Source organism: Ipomoea nil, unplaced genomic scaffold, assembly GCF_001879475.1.
Source record: "Ipomoea nil cultivar Tokyo-kokei standard unplaced genomic scaffold, Asagao_1.1 scaffold0302, whole genome shotgun sequence".
In the NCBI taxonomy this organism is placed as follows: Eukaryota; Viridiplantae; Streptophyta; class Magnoliopsida; order Solanales; family Convolvulaceae; genus Ipomoea; species Ipomoea nil.
The window spans coordinates 1,386,918-1,406,643 of record NW_017616730.1 but is presented as its reverse complement, the minus strand read 5'-3'; the positions used below and the strand labels follow the sequence as shown (position 1 = coordinate 1,406,643).

Below are 19,726 nucleotides of genomic sequence, written 5' to 3'. Positions count from 1 at the left end.
TATATATGCCTAATCCTCGTCCCATTTTATCATCACCACCTTCATCTCAACCCTCTCACCAATCATCCTAAACATTCTTTAATTTGTCATAATTCATTAAAACCATCAGACAAGATCGAAGAGACAATGACACCTCAACCTAGTACTGTTTTAGCTTTTGTTTCTGTACTCCTTCTACTCACCATTAAACCTCACGAAGCCTGTAGATCGATTCCCCGTGACGACGATGAACCAGTGTGGATGAAGAAGAAACATTATCTTTTGTTGCCATCTCTGCAGTGGAAGCCGGTTTCCCCTCCGGGAGGAAATCCCGGCACCAACGGCGCCGTTAACTCGGCTACTCTCGGCGGGAAGGACTTTGCAGCTACGTCGACGCCGGGAAGTTTAAGGAAACATGTTTTGTTACCGTCTCTGTGGAAACCGGTGACCCCTCCGACGCCCAACCCCGGCACCAACTCCGCTCTTGCCGGAGCAAAGAACTTTGCTGGTGGGTTGCTTCGTTCCCTGAAATGGCGGCCGGTTAATCCGCCGTCGAGCAACCCCGGCCACAACTCGATCGGGACAGTGAAGGAACAGAACTACGCAGCTGCAGAAATGTCTGCTCATCAATAGAACAAAAATCTCTCTATTGATGATTAAATACTAACATTCTGATTATTAGCTAGATTATATTGTAGAATTATCTTAGCTTCCATTTATTCATTCTTTATTAGTTTATTATTTTTTATGTCAATTTTTACATAGAAATAAATTATTTGATCAGTGTACTCAACACCCATCAACAAAGACTAATGATCAGATTTCACAAGGAGGTGTCTCAAAAAAAAATCCAAACCATCACAAAATTTTGAGTTTATTCAATTCTGAGTCTAATAAAGAAAATTTCTGTAAAATTATATAAGAATAAACTAATATAATTAAGTTAATGAGCTAGTCAGGACCATGACATTAATATAATTTATAAAAAAAAAAGTGTCAAATTGGCGTTCTAAGTCTAAGTACAATTGAACCTCTTAACTAAAAAAAAGAGTTAATTCTCAAAAAAGTCCATCTTCAACTTCATCCATAAACTTCTCAAGACAAAGATTTCTGGCCTTCTAGTTGATTATCTCACATTTTGATTGGAGAGCAAAAACTAACCTAATTTGAAGAAATATGTGCATGCTGAAAGGAATCACATATTACTTTAAATTGGACTTCAAAATCTAAATTTCCAATTTTACCCTTCATTTTAACACCAACTTAACGCCAAAGCTAACATAGGTCCATTTTGACTTAAAATTCAAAGTCGGAAAACCATTTTGAAAAAATTAAAAGTCAAGGGACCAATTTGAGAAAAAGGCCATAGTCGTGTATGACCATTTTGGGAATTAACTCTTCAAAAAAAAAACTCAAATGAAGTATTCTAAACCAACAATATATATATATATATATATATATATATATATATATATATACATACACTACAATTACGCATTATTACTTATTCAATAAGTTAGTGTTGATGTGGCGCTAATTAGCTTAACAATTAACACGTGGCATGTTATGCTTATGTGGATTCTAAATATGTATACTACTCTGTATTATTTTATTTTTATTTTTTTAAATTTATTATTTAAAAAAAAATTTATTTTATTTTTTTTTAAAAAAATTATTTTTAAAAAACAACTATTGACTGTCTCTATTTCCACTCACGAAAAACTAGTATATGGCTATTCGTTAAAAAAATAAAGTTTCATTAATTTTGATTTTATAATTGTATTACAACGACTAAATAATATAATAACTTAATGAAGTAGTATATAGCGTATAAATGGGATGATGAGTCAATTACTGCTCAAGGCCGCAGAGATCAGTCATCGTCAGACATTCCTGTTACAACAAATTAAACATTCGACAACGACGTGAAGCTCAGTTCGTGGCATATATACATTTCAAAATTTTTTTTTTTTTAAAAAAAAAAAAAAAAAAAAAAGTCTTAAACATTCACAGGAAAAACTTAAATATTTTACCAAGTCCAATTCAAGTTAACGCGGTGCTTTTCTTCAATATTTCTGTGATTTCTTTTTAATGGTTTATACTTTTCAATTCCTAACGTTTAACGACAGTAACGATGAATAGATCAAAGTCATGTTGTGCCATAATGCGATGCATGCCATGTTGTGTTGCCCAGTTTGGATGGGAGCTTATAAAACAGACCCCTCTTTGCATTTTCTTTTCTCATCAAATTCATCTCTCATCTTTATTGTAATTCTTTTGAACCAGAAAACAAGAAGCTAAGAGACAATGGGACATAAACCTAGTATTGGAATTGGAATTGGAATTGTCTTAGCTTTTGTATCTTTTCTTCTGTTACTAAGCATCAAACCTTCCCTGCAATGGCGGCCAGTTTCACCTCCGAAAACCAACCCCGCCCACAACTCCGTTGGCACGGTGAGTGAACAGAGCTTTGCAGCTAGCTGGTTGCCGGGAAATAAAGATAATCTTTTGCTTCCGTCTCTACGACAATGGCGGAAGGTTACCCCTCCGTCATCCAACCCGGCCCACAACTCAATCGGCACCGTTACTGAGCAGAACTATGCAGCTGCGATGCCCCAGAAAAAGATGTCGCCGAATCACCTTTTCCTTCCTTCTCTGCGGCGGTGGCGGCCGGTTTCCCCTCCGTCAACCAACTCCATCGGCACGGTGGCCGGGAAAACGACTGCTCTCAAGTCCCATGGCTACTAGTTAACAATCTCATATCACATTTCACGTCCCATTACCCTAACATATTGGTGATGAGATTGCAAAACTTTATATATTCTTTAATTATATTCTCTGTTATTAAATAAAATTGAAATTAATTAATTTTAAGAATAATTAGTCAGTATGCTCAAAACATTAAACATATACTTATTATGTGACTGCATGAGCAGCTCTGTATGACCAATATAGTCACGACTGAATAAATTTGAAGCAATCTTTATTATATTTTGGAGTTATGTATAACCATGTTTAATTTGTTTAGTTATTTACTTATTTATACAGTGTGTGTATTTATATAAATGTGACAGAGAGAGAGAGATATGTGCAATTAAATTTGTGTTCTTAGTTTTCATGGTATCTATACGTATTTGCGTATTGCATGCATGCAACATTCTCAAATGCATAATGTTTTGAAGTTCCTAAAAAAAATATTTAATAATATGTCAAATAGGCCCCAAACTTACAAGTCACAACAAAAGAGTCTGACCCAAAAAAAGGTGTTTACAATTCAGCGAGGACATTAGTCACTTGTGTTCGACAGTAAAAATTCTAGGTATACCCAAAAACAATAAACAACAAAAAGAGCCCCTTGTAAGCAGCTACTTACCAATCGATCTCATAATAATAATAATAATAATAATAATAATAATAATAACTACAATAAATTTAGCAATGGATGAAATAACTATCCCTTACATAGATTTCGATTGGTGTTTATCATCAATGAAAATTTGTTTATAAATTAAATACGTACAAATTCCAATAATTTACTTATAGATTTTCTTTTGATAAATTTAATTTTTCTGTGTAGTGTATAATTTTATCAAGACTTATTGATAAAAAAGAACCCAAATATTAACACTTTGTAGCAATTATATCCAAGCCTTTAAAAAAAAAACATAGTTAGTCTGTTTGGTAAAATAGTTAGCCTATTAACCAATTTTAGTTTGTTTGACCACTAGTAATTGTTTGACTTGGTTAAAAAACTAATATAAATGTTTGGTTAATTAATTAGCTTTTTGTAATAGCTTATTACTTCAAAATGTTAAAATTCAAAAAGTTGCTCAAAGTAGCTTTTTCAATTAGATTTTTGGGAAAGTCATTTTGCATATAATCAGCTATCAGCTAAGAGCTAAATTACCAAACATGTTTTCACAATCAGTCAATATTATCAACTAATCAAACCCACTAACTTAATCAGCTAACAACTATTTATCAAACACCCCAAATATATGTATGAAAATATATGCTATAATAAGGTACAATTGTCACCAAATACAAAATTTATGTTTTGCAAAATTTTAAAGATTCGAATATAATTAACTACTACCCATGGCATGGCTTAAAGCTAAGTTTGTATTTTTCACGCCTTTTATCAATTATGCTACTTACAAGCTTAATTAATTTATAAATTATATATATGAATTTTGAATGGACTTTTCCCTTCTTTTAGTTCTCACTACACAATACTATATTTTGAGCAAATTGTTTGGGCCAACCAGTCACATGTGCAGATTATTCAACACTTTTTTTTTTTTCTTTTTTTGTTTGTTTCATACCGTAAACTTTTCTTGCTTAACGAGTTGATGACTTTTTCAACTTCTTATTAAACCTTCCCAGTCAAACTGCAGAAGGTCAGCCTATATGGTTTGAAGCTACTGCGTATATATATATATATGCCTCTTCCTCTTCCCATTTTATCATCACCACCTTCATCTCAACCCTCTCATCAATCATCTTAACATTCTTTAATTTGTCATAATTCCTTAAAACCATCAGACAAGATCGAAGAGACAATGACACGTCAACCTAGTACTGTTTTAGCTTTTGTTTCTGTACTTCTTCTACTCACCATTAAACCTCACGAAGCCTGTAGATCGGTCCCTCGTGATGACGGTGAACCGGCGTGGATGAAGAAGAAACATTATCTTTTGTTGCCACCTCTGCAATGGAAGCCGGTTTCCCCTCCGGGCGGAAATCCCGGCACCAACGGCGCCGTTAACTCGGCTACTCTCGGCGGGAAGGACTTTGCAGCTACGTCGACGCCGGGAAGTTTAAGGAAACATGTTTTGTTACCGTCTCTGTGGAAGCCGGTGACCCCTCCGACGCCCAACCCCGGCACCAACTCCGCTCTTGCCGGAGCAAAGAACTTTGCTGGTGGGTTGCTTCGTTCCCTGAAATGGCGGCCGGTTACTCCGCCGTCGAGTAACCCCGGCCACAACTCGATCGGGACAGTGAAGGAACAGAACTACGCAGCTGATGCAAAAATGTCTGCTCATCAATAGAATAATAATCTCTCTATTGATGATTAAATACTAACATTCTGATTATTAGCTAGATTATATTGTAGAATTATCTTAGCTTCCATTTATTCATTCTTTATTAATTTATTATTATTAATTTTTTTTATGTCAATTTTTTACATAGAAATAAATTATTTGATCACTGTACTCAGCACCCATCAACAAAGAGTAATGAACATATTTCACAAGGAGGTGTCTCAAAAAAAAAAATTAAAAAATCCAAAACATCACAAAATTTTGAGTTTATTCAATTCTGAGTCTAATAAAGAAAATTTCTGTAAAATTATATAAGAATAAACTAATATAATTAAGTTAATTCTGAGTCTAATAAAGAAAATTTCTGTAAAATTATATAAGAATAAACTAATATAATTAAGTTAATTCTGAGTCTAATAAAGAAAATTTCTGTAAAATTATATAAGAATAAACTAATATAATTAAGTTAATGAGCTAGCCAGGACCATGACATTAATATAATTTATAAAAAAAAGTGTCAAATTGGCATTCTAAATTTAAGTACAATTATCTCAAAAAAAAAAAAAAAAAAAGGAAGTCTAAGTACAGTTGAACCTCTTAACTAAAAAAAGAGTTAATTCCCAAAATAGTCCTCCAACTATAACTTTTTTTCAAATTGATTCCTTGGCTTTTAATTTTTTCAAGGTGGTCCTCTGAATTTTGAATTTTAAGCCAAAATGGTTATTCGTTAACTTTGGTGTTAAGTTGGTGTTAAAATAATGGGTAAAACGAAAAATTTAGGTTTTGATCTCCAATTTAAAGCAATATGTGATTCCTTCGAGCAGTCTGCGTACATATTTCTTCAAATTAGATTTTTTCTCTCCTAAATCTGAAATCAAAATGTGAGATATTTAATTAGAAGGCCAAAAAAGTTCATCTTCAACTTCATCCATAAACTTCTAAAGGCAAAGATTTCTGGCCATTATCTCATTGCATGCATGATGAATCCCTCTATGCTGCCACCAGTAACCTAATTGCACATGATACACTGCCAATAACACACACACACACACACACAAAAAAAAAAAAGAAAAGGAGGACATGTACTGAAGATGAAAACAATGACAATGCTACCCAAAAGAGATTTAAGAAGAATTAGAGAAATTTAAACCAAAAGTAATATTTATTTAGACTATCACATTAAGACTAAGTATTTAGACTAGCGTTATTACAAAGTTGCAAACATTTATTTTACTGACAATTATAATTAATCTCTCATATATTATCTTGAATTTATATACTTTAAGTTACCGATTTAAATAAACAAATTCAACATTTATTTACCTATGTATAAACATCTCCTATATAATATTGTATTGATATACTTTGAAATACTTATTTAAAAATAATCAGTGGACATTATTTCATTCGCGCAAAACGCGTAAACAAACTAGTATTAACTATAAGTACAAAATATATTAACGGGGAACACATAATTTTTAGATTAGAGTCCATAACACAAGATGAAAAGTATAACAATTGATTTTAGGGGCAGTGGGTATAGTACTTGGTCCACTTGGATTTGTGGAGAAGTAGATCAGAGACATTTTTGCTGATTCGTTTTGTTCTGATTGGAGAAAAGTATTTTGAGCAAATAGTGTGGGGCTAACCTGTTTTCAATTCGGAAGGATTCAACACACTTGTTGGATAAGTTTGTTTGTATTGCACGTAACTCCCTAATTCTACCTTAACGAGTATCGAATATGATGACCTCTTCAAGTTCAAACTTAACGGTCAACCATTCTGCTATCTGGTTTGGACCTATCACACACACACACATATATATATATATATATATATATATATATATAAGCGCCTCCTTTTCGCACTTTAACTTAGCTTCTTCATCATCACCTACCTCTCAATCCTCAGCTCTCATCTATATATCATCCTAAAATTCTTTATTATTTTTACTGCTTTAAAACCATCCCGCAGACAAGACCTATCTGAGAGACAATGACACATCAACCTAGTTTTTTTGTTTTAGCTTTTGTTTCTTCACTACTTCTTCTCGCCGCCGTCAAACCTCTTGAAGCCAGTAGATTGGTTCCTCCTCCGGGCTCCAATCCCGGCACCAACAATGGACGTTCAAGGAAACTTCTTTCGTCACCGTCTCTGTGGAAACCGGTCTCTCCTCCGACGCCCAACTCCGGCACCAACTCCGCCCTCGTCGGAGCAATGAACTTTGCGGCTCCCGACAAAGGCGTCAAATAATATTAGCAATGCTAACGTAGTGATTACTATCTAGATTGTAGATAATTTGCACATAATATTTTATTCTTCAATTCATTCTATAGCTTTTCCCAAGCCATTTTTTTTTCATTGAAATCAATTGTTTTTATCGGTACATACTCACTAGCATAGTCCTTGAACAAAATTAAATCGTTAATGTAATTTGTATTTTGGAATAATGTATAAAAATACATGTTTTATTCCTTAGCTTTGTGAATTTGTGTGCTAGGGTATACACTATATTCTATATATCTAATAGTGTATGTGATTTTGCTAGCTATTATAGAGTGTATAAAAGTAAGGCTTTCTCCGTGCATATACCTTCGGATAATAACAGTGAAAAAAAAAAAAAAAATTCTTTAGGTTATCTTTTGAAAGATGTTGTAAAATATTGAACAATCTCTTGTATAGTATACGGATAGTACGTGTTTATAATTCTACTTTGAAGCTAGTGTCTAATATATGGTGTTTTACGTATGCAGTATGCTTCAAGCCATTTTTGTTGCATGGAAGAAAAGGGGAAATATTTTATTATCTCTCTATATATAGTTAAAAAAAATTTATACTAATATTAGGAAAATTTCAAAAGTTAAAGAAACTAACAAAAACATATACCATGCAGATTATGGATTCATTTATAATTAATTAATAAATATTAAAAAGTTTATTTTCACATGAACATTAACTTAATTTAGAAAATGAACAATAGTGTCCCTAGGACTGATTTAGTGAATGGGAAATGTCATTTAAGACTTGTTTCACGAAGAATGGGTGTGCCTAGTTTAATTCTTGCGAAAAAATAGCATTTAAGTTTTTTAAAATTGTTCAATTCTTGTAATAATTATATCAATATTTTATTTTTGAGCAAATACTAATTTTGGTCACATGAGTATTAGTAAAATGACAATTTTGATCCACATGTTTAATCCTACCAATTTTCATCCCTGACTATTGTGTTAGTGTCAAAATTCATTACGCTGGTCACCTTTTCATTTAAGACATGCCAAAATATAAAATTATTAAGGATATTTTTATCTTTTTTCAAATTAAGATCCAAAGTTGAACATAAATAAAAAGATTTAAGTCCTAAAATTTATCTCAATTCGCGATTCTTCTCCTCAAATTAAGGTAAGATGAGGAGGAGAACCTCGAAGTGGGATCGATCCATTTCACCCAGCGTTTTTTTTTTTTTTTTTTAATTTTTTATTTTAAAATTAATTATGAAAAATTATCCATTTCATCCCAGCATTTTTATTTTTTATTTTTTTATTTGTAAAGTTAATTATTAAAAATTATCCATTTCACCTTAGCGTTTTTTATTTTTTAATTTCTATTTTAAAAGTTAATTATTAAAAATTATCCATTTCACCTTAGCATTTTTTATTTTTTAATTTCTATTTTTAAAATTAATTATTAAAAATTATCCATTTCACCCTAGCATTTTTTTTTAATTTTTTCCACGGGGTAAATGCAGTTTTTTATGACATTTTACTAACTATTATATTAACATTCTTTTATATTAATAATGAGATGTGTAATTTATAATGTATTTTGTAGGTTTCATATTTTGTTATTAATATTTTTATAAAGTTTTGATATGTTTTTTTTTTGTACTTATATCTAATAATATTTATCGTTATACTTTTTTTTAAGCGTTTCATTTTTTTTTAAAACTATCTATTTTGTTGTAATGTTCCGCCCTCACTAAACAAAAATTCTGATTCCGCCCTGCTTGCCAGGATAAAATTCGAAAATTAAAACAAGGCAAATGAAAATAATATTTTATTTCCTTTTCAAGAAAATATATCGCATATTGCCCTGAACTCGGTCAGTGCATGAATTTGAACTTCCCAGACTACAATCTACTAAATTAATAGCCGAAACATCGTAACAAAGCCTAATTTCTTTTACATACGTCCTATAATTAGAAGCTGTCGCGCATATAACCGTCGGACGCTTAATATTAATGAATGCACCCAAAATACTCTTAAGGGTGGTGGGTGCCTTATCATCTGGAAAAATTCTGGCATTTGCAAGGATGACTGTTATATTCATTTCAAGGTATAAATGAATTGTTCTCCTAAAATAATCTACTTGGCCAAGTAGATTATATGAGAATTTGCCATGATTATCCCACGCATGCCGCCAGAACCAGTCGTTGTAATTCCTATAATAGTCTAGCCAAAAGACATCTAATCTTCTCCGCAAGTATGGATTAATCTACAAATGTCAATTTTAAAAAAAAAATTAATTAATTACTACAAAATGTATAAACCAATCAAAGTTTACATGTAAATAGCTAAGAGTTGAGAATATATATATATATATATATATATATATATATATATATATATATATATATATATATATATATATATATATATAGGGTCAGGATCAGGTGAGGACGTGAAGACTAATCTAGACCATTAAATCAGAATGATGTATGATTGAGATTAAAAGAAACAAATCACACCGATTAAGAAAACAAATCCCTTTAAAATATTAAAATATATAAATTTAGGGTAAATCAGTCTTATTAAAAGATGTGCATTCTTATACAAAATGTTATGCATTCCTATACTGAGTGTTGTGCATTCCTATACTGAGTGTTGTGCATCAATAACTTCATTGTTGTGCATTCAAACCCCGCCAAAAAATCATACCGTGAACATCCAATGTTCTACGATGCATTGAACTATGTGCTATAATGCACAACTCCCTAGCCTATAGTGCACAACTTACAACACTAGGTTGCACAATCAGCACACACGAATGCACAATCGTACTACCCAGGCATTTATACATATACACGACAATCCAAATATAGACAATATTATACTCAAAAGAACAAGCGAAAAAAAATAAAAAATACTGATTAGTTTGCATGGGCAAACACTCAATCAATGATGAAGAAATCGCGGCTCCAAATTGCAACAGTGATGATCCAAGAAAATAGGAAACCAATTTGGCCCATGATTATACATGCGTTCACACTTAAAAAAATAGAAAAAGACACTATTATCCCACTTTAACAAAAAAATCAATCCATGTCATCTCAAGAACTCAAATCTGGACCATCCAAATAAAAAAACAAACGCACAAAATTAGTCCTCACGTCCTCACCTAAAATTAAGTCCTCACCTGATCCGGATTCTATATATATATATATATATATATATATATATATATATAATAACAATAATAAAAATAATAACAATATATTTACCAAGTTAGGATCATATAACGGGGCCGGTGGAGGATTTTGAATATTTTGTAGGCAAACTTGTGGCCAAAGGCCATTAATAGTAAAATCCTCTTTCATTTTAGGATTTATACATTTCATTGTAACTATGCAGTAGCCGGGAGGCCATAACAGAGATAAATAAAACCCCTGCCATATTGGAGGTGGAGGTGGAGGGGGAAGAAGAAGAGGAAGAAGCTTAGGTACTGCATCACTCACTCTCAAACAAAGAAGAAGAAGAACCACAAACACAAACCTATTCATTTTCTTAGGAATAAAAACTCTAGTAATGAAGGTTGGTTAATACAGCGGATCAATGAGAGTCAGAAATCGACACCATTGTTAATGCTCTTATAGTGACAAGAAGAAGAAGAAGAAGAAGAAGAAGAGGGAGGATAGATCATGCGGAATTAACATGGCTGCATGCGATTTGGACGGTCCAACTAAAATTTCTTAATTAATTAATATGCTTAATTTTTAGTATAATATAGAATTAGGTATTATTATTTCTAATGTAACAAAGACTCCTAATATGAGGGAATATATGATTCTTATTCCTGATAGGGCTGCCCAAAACATGTATAAATAGACTCCATGGGAAAAGGGAGACAATAGCAATATTCATTAATGCAATCTGAATATATTTTTCCTATTTCTATCCTCGGCTGACTGCCCATCTCCAATACGAGGTTCTTGCTTCAAACAGTCACGACGGAAGGTACATCATTCCTCTATTGCTCGCTTCAAATTTGAATTGGGGTTTCGGATTTTTTGAGGATTGAATCATTCGACTTTTCAAATTTTCTATCTGGAATATCAATCGGAAATGGAAAACTGCGAATTACCAAGCGATCTGTTGATTAACATTTTGGCCAGATTGTCCGTAACATCTCTTAAGCGATTGAAATGTGTTTGTAAATTTTTCTATAATTTAATTAAAAAGGATCATCAATTCAAGCAAAAACACTATGAATTTAGTCAAACTAAAACTGGTGGTGCTGTTAGGATTTAAGTTTTTCCGATAATAATATTAAAAGTTGGCTATTTTACTTGGTCGACAAAGATTTAGAGTCTGATGAGGCTAGATGCATATACCTAGACCTAGACATGCCAAATTCAATATTCTTCAGATACATCAGGTGTTGTGATGGTATGCTATGCGTGATTGTTGGCAAGGATGATATGTGTGTAAATATAGGTGGACTTAGGTGTGTTTCCCCGAACATGATTTTTGATGTTTTCATATTGAATCCATTCACTATGGAAATTAAAGTCTTACCTTCAATTAAGGTGCCTGACAAACCGCCCAACAAACCACCTAGTAAAGTTGTGATAGATATACAGTTTGGATTTGGATTTGGATTTGGGTTGTCTAACAACATGGTCGGTAAGGTTATCATGCTTTTGAGTTTTCAAGATGTAAAGTGGACTAATTGTGGGCATTTACTAATCTTTTTGAGCTATAATAATCCGAACTTCAAGTATGATGAGATTGCAGTGGATGAGGATGGGATTGCAGATGATGATGATGTGTCTCGTTCTTATTTTGGGACGGCTCTATGTTCTCACATTGGGACAGATCTATGCTCTATAAATTTGGTACCTCAAGAAAAGAAGGTTATTTATACAACTCAAGAAAAGAGTGTCATTAAAAATAAAAATATTAGGCATGGAGAGTCTTTTTAAAGCATGAACTATTGTACTCCATTCTTCCCAGTATTATTTTGGATGTACTTGATTTGAACTCGGTTAATTGAATGATATTTTTATTTATTTCTCTCTCTATATATATATCAATGGTCTAAACTTTTATCTTTCTTTTTCTAGTAATCTTGATAATAATATAAGCTTATATATTCATTTTTTTAGTAAATGACATAATTATTATATACAAGAAGCATGATGCTAAATGTATTTCGTGTAATTATTCTTTGCATTCAGATTTCGCAGGGGTTGTTTGAGAGCTTTAAGTTCCATGCAAATTAAATAATGGAGTATTAGTATTACTTAATTGGTTATAATATAATATAACTTTATTTTGCTCTGATCTACTATTTATCTTTCCATTCTTACTCTTAATTATTTTTCTAGTTATAAAACCGCAATAATATCGTGATTCCTTTTCATCCAAAAAGGAGAAAAAATATTTAATTTTATTATGTGATGAACATGTAAACATGTAAGATTAAAATAGATTTCATATTACAATTTTTTTTTTTTGATAATTTATGATTTTTTTTTAAAGAAAAACTAGATGAAATATGAAAGTAGTTATATATCATATAAAAAGTATAATTTTAATTTTAATAGAAATGATAGATCAAATTAAAGTTATTTTTAACTCGAGGCTCATTATCAACCTAATCTTTAAGTTTTTGAAGAGTGGTCAAGCACCATCTTGATTTTTTGCGGAATTAGCAAGTGTCACTTGAACACAATGTAGTTATATTTGTTTTTGGGCTAAAATCGACCCAGAAAAATAAAATCTAAATCAAAAGTTAATATGAATTTAGTTGTAACCAAAATTACAACATGTAATAAGATACAAATAATGAAATAACACAAAATAATTAAATCACACTAGAAAAATCCTGATTGTGTGTTCTTTGATGAGTTCATAGTAGTGATATCTAAAATTGGAGCATGTGTACAATCAATTAAATTTCCAAGCATACCATGTTTTATAAAGTGCATATATGGTCAACGTGAGCCTAAGTATTATTTTCCAAAATTCATGAGCGTGTGATATGTCATTACCTTACAAATGACATAAGTTTACAATAGATATTGCTATAATGATATATAGTAAAAATTAACTTACAAATTTCTTTATAAGTTTTCACTTTTCATGCATTGATAAAATTTTGAGAATGATGTATAAACTTGTTGAATTAGAGCCAATGGGATATCAATATTGTCAATTCTTTGAAAAATGATTATACCGTTTCAAAGTGCAGGTATAGTTGTATTTTTTATCAACAACTTTGTAGTTTGGTCGAGTAAGTATGACAATGATGGAAGAACAATTTTGTACGATAAAAAAAAATAATAGTACAATATTTGTAAAGTAATGTCAATTGTACCGTTATAGAAATACATACAAAAAATATTAATACCATAATGACCTAAATCATTCCAACAACGCAAAAACATAATTGAAATATTGAGTCTTATTCAAAATATAATCAAAAGAAGATTAATTAAACGAAAAAAAAAAAAAAACTTAACCTAAATTTGTTTTTTAAAATATGCAAGAAAATGATTGTTTTTAACCTAAATTTGTGAGTTAATACCCAATATAGTCCTCGACTATAGTGATTTTACTCAATTTAGTCCTAAATGACTTTTTGTACTCTATTTAGTCCTCGACTTTAATGATTTACACACTTTAGTCCTATGTTAAGAATTCCGTTAGTTCACCGTTAATAACAAGGTTAAAATAGTAATTTTATTTTCCTATTATTTTTTTATTAAATTATTTATTAATATTAATTATATTTTCCTAATTTTTTTCCTTCCCCAATGTTTGCCGATACAATTCCCTCCTTCCCTCTTATCAACCTTCCGCAAGGAGTGATGTGACTACAACCTTTGCGGTGGGGGTGGGGGCTGCTCGGCAATGGCAGACAAATTCCCCTTCCTCTTTTCCAGCTCTCTCACATATCCAATCTATAAGCTCGCCGGAGACTCGGGCTTCCCGGTCCGTTCGGCTCACTAGCCGAGCCTCACAAATTCTTCTATTACTTATAATGCTAGGGTGATTACCGCCACTGATTGATACGAGATGAATCGGAGCTTTAGGGACTCTATGATCGGAGGCGGGAAGAGTTTTCCGTTACCACCGCAGCTCCGGCGTGGCCTTAGCATCAATGGAGCCTCCAACAATGACCCCTCCGATGACTCATTGGATCTCTTCTCCAGAACTCGCCGCAGTGTCTCCGTTGTCAACTCCGATGAGTCTGATGGTACTCGATCTTGTATATATTTTGTTAGGAACAAGTTTAATTAGATTTTGATGATACCAAACTCACTAGGATTGTAGACCTCTATTTTATATAATCCCTAGTCGTTGTGGTTGTCTTCATCTTAGAGGAACAAAGGCGACCATTGCAAACTGGCTATCTATCAACGAAAATAGCCACACGCCATCAACATGATGGTCAGTGGTTACTCTAAAAATTAAATAAATCAAAATAAAAATATTTTTAAAAAATAGTTATACATATAGGATCCACATAAACATAAAATGTCACGTGTTAACCTAGCTATTTATTAGTGTCGCACCAGTAATAAACTACTAACTAGATAAAAATAAATCTTAATTATACGATTTTACAGATTTTGAGGGTTTTATTAATTATTTTTTTTTTCAATTTACGAACCTCATTATACTATTCATTAAGTTTAATGGGTCAATTTGAATTTTACAATAATTTAATTATTTGTTCAATTCCTTGCGTGTTTGTTTGAATTTGAGCAATTAAATCATTGAATTAGAACGACTAAATATTATAATAAATTAATTAAACGTACATATAGGCTCATGAGTCAATTAGTCCTCAAGGCCGCAAAATCGAGTCATCGTCAGCATTCTTGTCCCCTAAAGTTTAACAAACACGGGACGACGACGTTAAACCTCAGTGCGTGGCATATAAAAAAGACATCTTTAAACAATATTTAATTTTAAAAAATGATAATATCATTATAAAAGAAAAATAATATTATAATGCTTGTTACATATATATAATTTTAATTTGTACCTCTCAATTTTTGTTTTCATTTACTATTCAATTTTTATATACTACGTATATGCCATCCAAACCAATTAATTAACTACCACACAATTGTGAAAATTAACTTAAAGATGATCTAGTTAGCTAAAAGAAATTAAAATTAAAAAAATATTTGTAAATGATCTTGTAATCTACTAGCATGGAGTGACTCTTCTAAATGGGAACTCATGGGTTTGATCACTGGTCGTGAAAGTAGTTACGAACTCGATCAAGTATATCTTATGGGACTATGTCACGTTCTTGTTAAACATGTGCTCTACCAACTAATCTAAATCATTTCTTATTAACATTTAGTAGATTTTTTATATTAATATTGAAACTTGTACTATATATACATATATACATACAAAGATTATATATGGGGTGGGGGGCAGCTGCCCCTGCACCCCTTTGACTCCGTCTCTGCACCACCTCATTTCCTACATCAATAGTTTGTGAAGCTAAGGTGATGGTTACAACACTCATTAAAGAGCTAAAAACCAATAGTTTGAATGATCTTTATTATATACGCAAACCAAAACAAATGTGAAGTAAAAGGACAGTTTGCATATTCAATGGCATAACGTGCAAATCATTAAGGATGACAAAATACCTGTATACTCCCAATTTACTACATCAGAGATCTTTGATTGAACCATCACAATTAGTAAATATATAAAAAAAAAAATTATTGCCATACATAAAATTAACATTAAGTAAATTTAGACTTTTTGTCACAAGAAAATAAGCAATAGTATTTTCAAGACATTAATCTAAGTAGATGAGAAATACCATTTAAGACTTACTTCTAATAAAATACTAAAATTTGATTCCTACGAACAAAATGAAAAAGGACAATAACATTTATGTTTTTTTTTTTCTTTTATATTGTATCGATTGTCTAGCAATTATTATGGTGATATTTAATTTTTTTATTTACAATAACTTTATCTTTCTCTTTCTAGTAATATTGATAATAAGTTTATATATTCATTTTTTTTTGTCTGAAATAGAATTGTGGTATTGATGACCTTTTATAGTAAATACCATAATTATTTAAAAAAATTATTAATTTAGCTAAGTAGCAGCATGCATGGATTAGAGCAACCCATAATATCTCCAACTTTTTCCTTTCTTTCTTTGTTATGTTGGCTGTGAAGATGTACATGAATTTGTTGGTCAAAAAGCACTTCCGTAACAGTTTGTGAGTTATTATACATTAATGCAATTAGTAAATTTATTTCTTAATTATGTGGGGCTTACTTTCTTAAAGGTATGTAGCATGATTAAACGAATTTATAGCTTTGACTTTGGTAGATTAGACGCGTATACATATAGGGGGCTTTGGAGGTTCCAATTTCTAGCTCTCAATAAAAAATAAAAAAAAAACTTTATTTTGCTCTGATCTACTATTTATCTTTCCATTCTTGCTTACAAATTGAGGGATTGTTTTTGCCTACTCTCAATTATTGTTTTAGTTATAAAACCTGTGGAGAAGTATATCAGAGACGATTTTGCTGATTCGATCGTTTTGTTCTGATTGGACAAAAGTATACCTGTTTTCAATTCGGAAGGATTCAACACACTTGTTCGATCGGTTTGTTTGTATTCAGGTAACTAATACCGTTAATCCCTTCTACCTTAACGAGTATAGAATATGATGACCTCTTCAACTTCAAACTTAACGGTCAACCATTCTGCTATCTGGTTTGGACCCACCGCATATATATATAAGCGCCTCCTTTTCGCACTTTCACTTAGCTTCTTCATCATCACCTACTGCGAGCTCTCATCTATCATCCTAAAATTCTTTATTATTGTCACTTCTTTAAAACCATCGATCCAGCAGACAATGACACATCAACCTAGTTTTTTTGTTTTAGCTTTTGTTTCTTCACTACTTCTTCTGCTCGCCGCGGTCAAACCTCTTGAAGCCCGTAGATTGGTTCCTCCTCCAGGCTCCAATCCCGGCACCAACTCGGCGACTCTCGGCGACAAGAGCTTTGCAGTTACATCCAAGAATGGACGTTCAAGGAAACTTCTTTCGTCACCGTCTCTGTGGAAACCGGTCTCCTCCGACGCCCAACCCCGGCACCAACTCGGCCCTCGTCGGAGCAATGAACTTTGCGGCTGGGTTGCTCCCGACAAAGCCGTCAAATAATATTAGCAATGCTAACGTAGTGATTACTATCTAGATTGTAGATAATTTGCACATGCTATTTTATTCTTCATTCTATAAGGTTTACCTAGTACATATACCTTCAGATAATAACGGTGAATTTTTTTCAGAACAATCTCTTGTACAGTACGTGTGTATAATTCTACTTTGGAGTGTCTAATATATGGTGTTTTGCGTATGCTTCAAGCCATCTTTGTTGCAGGGACTCTATATATAGTTAAATTTTTTAATACTAATATTAGGCAAATTTCAAAAGTTAAAGAAACATAAACATATACCATGCAAATTATGGATTCATTTTTAATTAATTAATAAATATTAAAAAGTTTATTTTCACATGAACATTAAGTAAAATTAGAAAATGAACAATAGTGTCCCTAGGACTAATTTAGTGAATGAGAAATGCCATTTATGTGGTGGCTGGTTTAATTCTTAGGAGATTAAAAGAAAGAATTACTCCGTAGCATTTAAGTTTTATTATTATTATTATTATTTTTTTTTTTTTTGCATTTTATCAAGGGTCACACTAGTGTGTCTTTGCTGCCGAGTTGCATAGAATAATAATCTCTCGTTTGATAGAATAATAATTATCTTCCATTCATTCATTCTTTAATTTTTTTATTTTTTATTTTTGAAGCCAATTTTTTCATAGAAATAAATTATTTGATCAGTGTACTCAACACCCATCAACAAAGAGTGATGATCTGAGTTCACGAGAAGGTGTCTCAAAAAATGGAAACCCCATTCTCACTATGATCAAAATTTTTTGACTTTATTTAATTAATATGCTTAATTTTTATGCACAATTCATCTGAGTCTAATAATGAAAATTTCTGTAAATTTTTTTTTTGAAAGGTAAATTTCTGTAAAATTAGATAATAATAAACTAATATAATTAAGTGTAATGAGCGCTGCTAGCGTCGATCATGACATTAAAGAACCTTAGAATGAAGTCTCATAAGCAGGCAATATAGTTCGATTAGACGCTATTATTACTTACATGTTAGTACTTATGTGACGCTAATTAACCTAACACATGACATCTTATACTTATGTGGATTCTATGTATGTGTACTGATGGGTACCCGATATTTTGAACCCAGTTGAACTACTTAGTCTCAGTTGAAAGACTTAAATCCGGTCAAACCTCCCTACCCCAAAATAAATACCCTATTAAATTACCCATAAATTCCCATGAAATACCCATTGACCAATTGTTAATCTTCCATCACTCCCCATCTCTTATAACCCATTAACTACCAATAAATCCCTCATTTAATATCCATATATAACCCCCCATCCTATTTACTATCCTATTAAATTACCCATTATTTCCCTACTAACTATTCACCCAACGGATACTTCTTCTTATATTGCTATAAAAGACAAGGAGAGCACAAGGAGGAGGACACACTATTCACCTACACACATAGGAGGACTCTTCCACACATCACTCTTTCAAGGGGAGAAGACTCCACCACTCCTCCACTCTATCACTCTTCCCCACTACAAGAAGATTTGAGAGTAGGAGAGATAGTTTTATTCTTACAGAATGTTACATGTACAAAAATAGCCATATACTATATACCAAAACCTACAAAAATAGTAAAAGTCTTGGCTTGACACCGCCCAAAAAGGCCCGTGATTTTCCTTTCGGTTTCCGGTAAATCCACCAATTACCGGTTGTGTTGGACCTTCATGGGTTTCTCAAAAATCCAAAAATCAACAATGGCGCCGTCTATGGGGATTGTGACTAAAAGTTGCGTCACGTACTTTACACGAGCAAGTCGGAAAGGTCAACCTGAAAGGGTTCACGGAGAACAGTAGACCAAGAAGATGGCTGGAGAAAAGTCAAGCAAAGAAGACTGCATACTATGTCCACAAGAGGTAACCATTATTATGTAAACCATTATGGCTCTGTTTGGCAAACCTAGTTGAAAAGTTATAAGCTAGGAGTTGAAAGCTGAAAAAGAGCTGAAAGTTGAAAAGCTATAAGCTCGGAGCTGAAAACTCAAGAGCAGTTAAGCTAGTTGTTATGATTGAAAGTGTTTGGTAAAAATAACTTTTTGATAAGCTGATAAATGTAAAAAGACTAAAAAGGACATCTTCATAAAATTTAAAGTAGTTTGTTTACATATTAAAATTTAACATTTTGTCTTTAAAAAAAATTAACATTTTCAAATAAAACTATTAGCATAATCATGATCTAGCATCTCATAATGGAGTAGCAATATTGTTG

At 32.0% G+C, this 19,726-nt stretch overlaps 1 protein-coding gene across 1 annotated transcript; it reads left to right on the top strand.

Moving 5' to 3' along the window:
- Positions 1 to 40: 40 nt before the first annotated feature.
- LOC109161179 lies at positions 41 to 18,064 on the top strand. Its single transcript, XM_019309542.1, has 2 exons — positions 41 to 611; positions 18,036 to 18,064. The coding sequence occupies exons 1-2, from the start codon at positions 127 to 129 to the stop codon at positions 18,046 to 18,048; spliced, it is 498 nt and encodes a 165-aa protein (XP_019165087.1). The 5' UTR covers positions 41 to 126; the 3' UTR covers positions 18,049 to 18,064.
- The last annotated feature ends 1,662 nt before the right edge of the window (positions 18,065 to 19,726 follow it).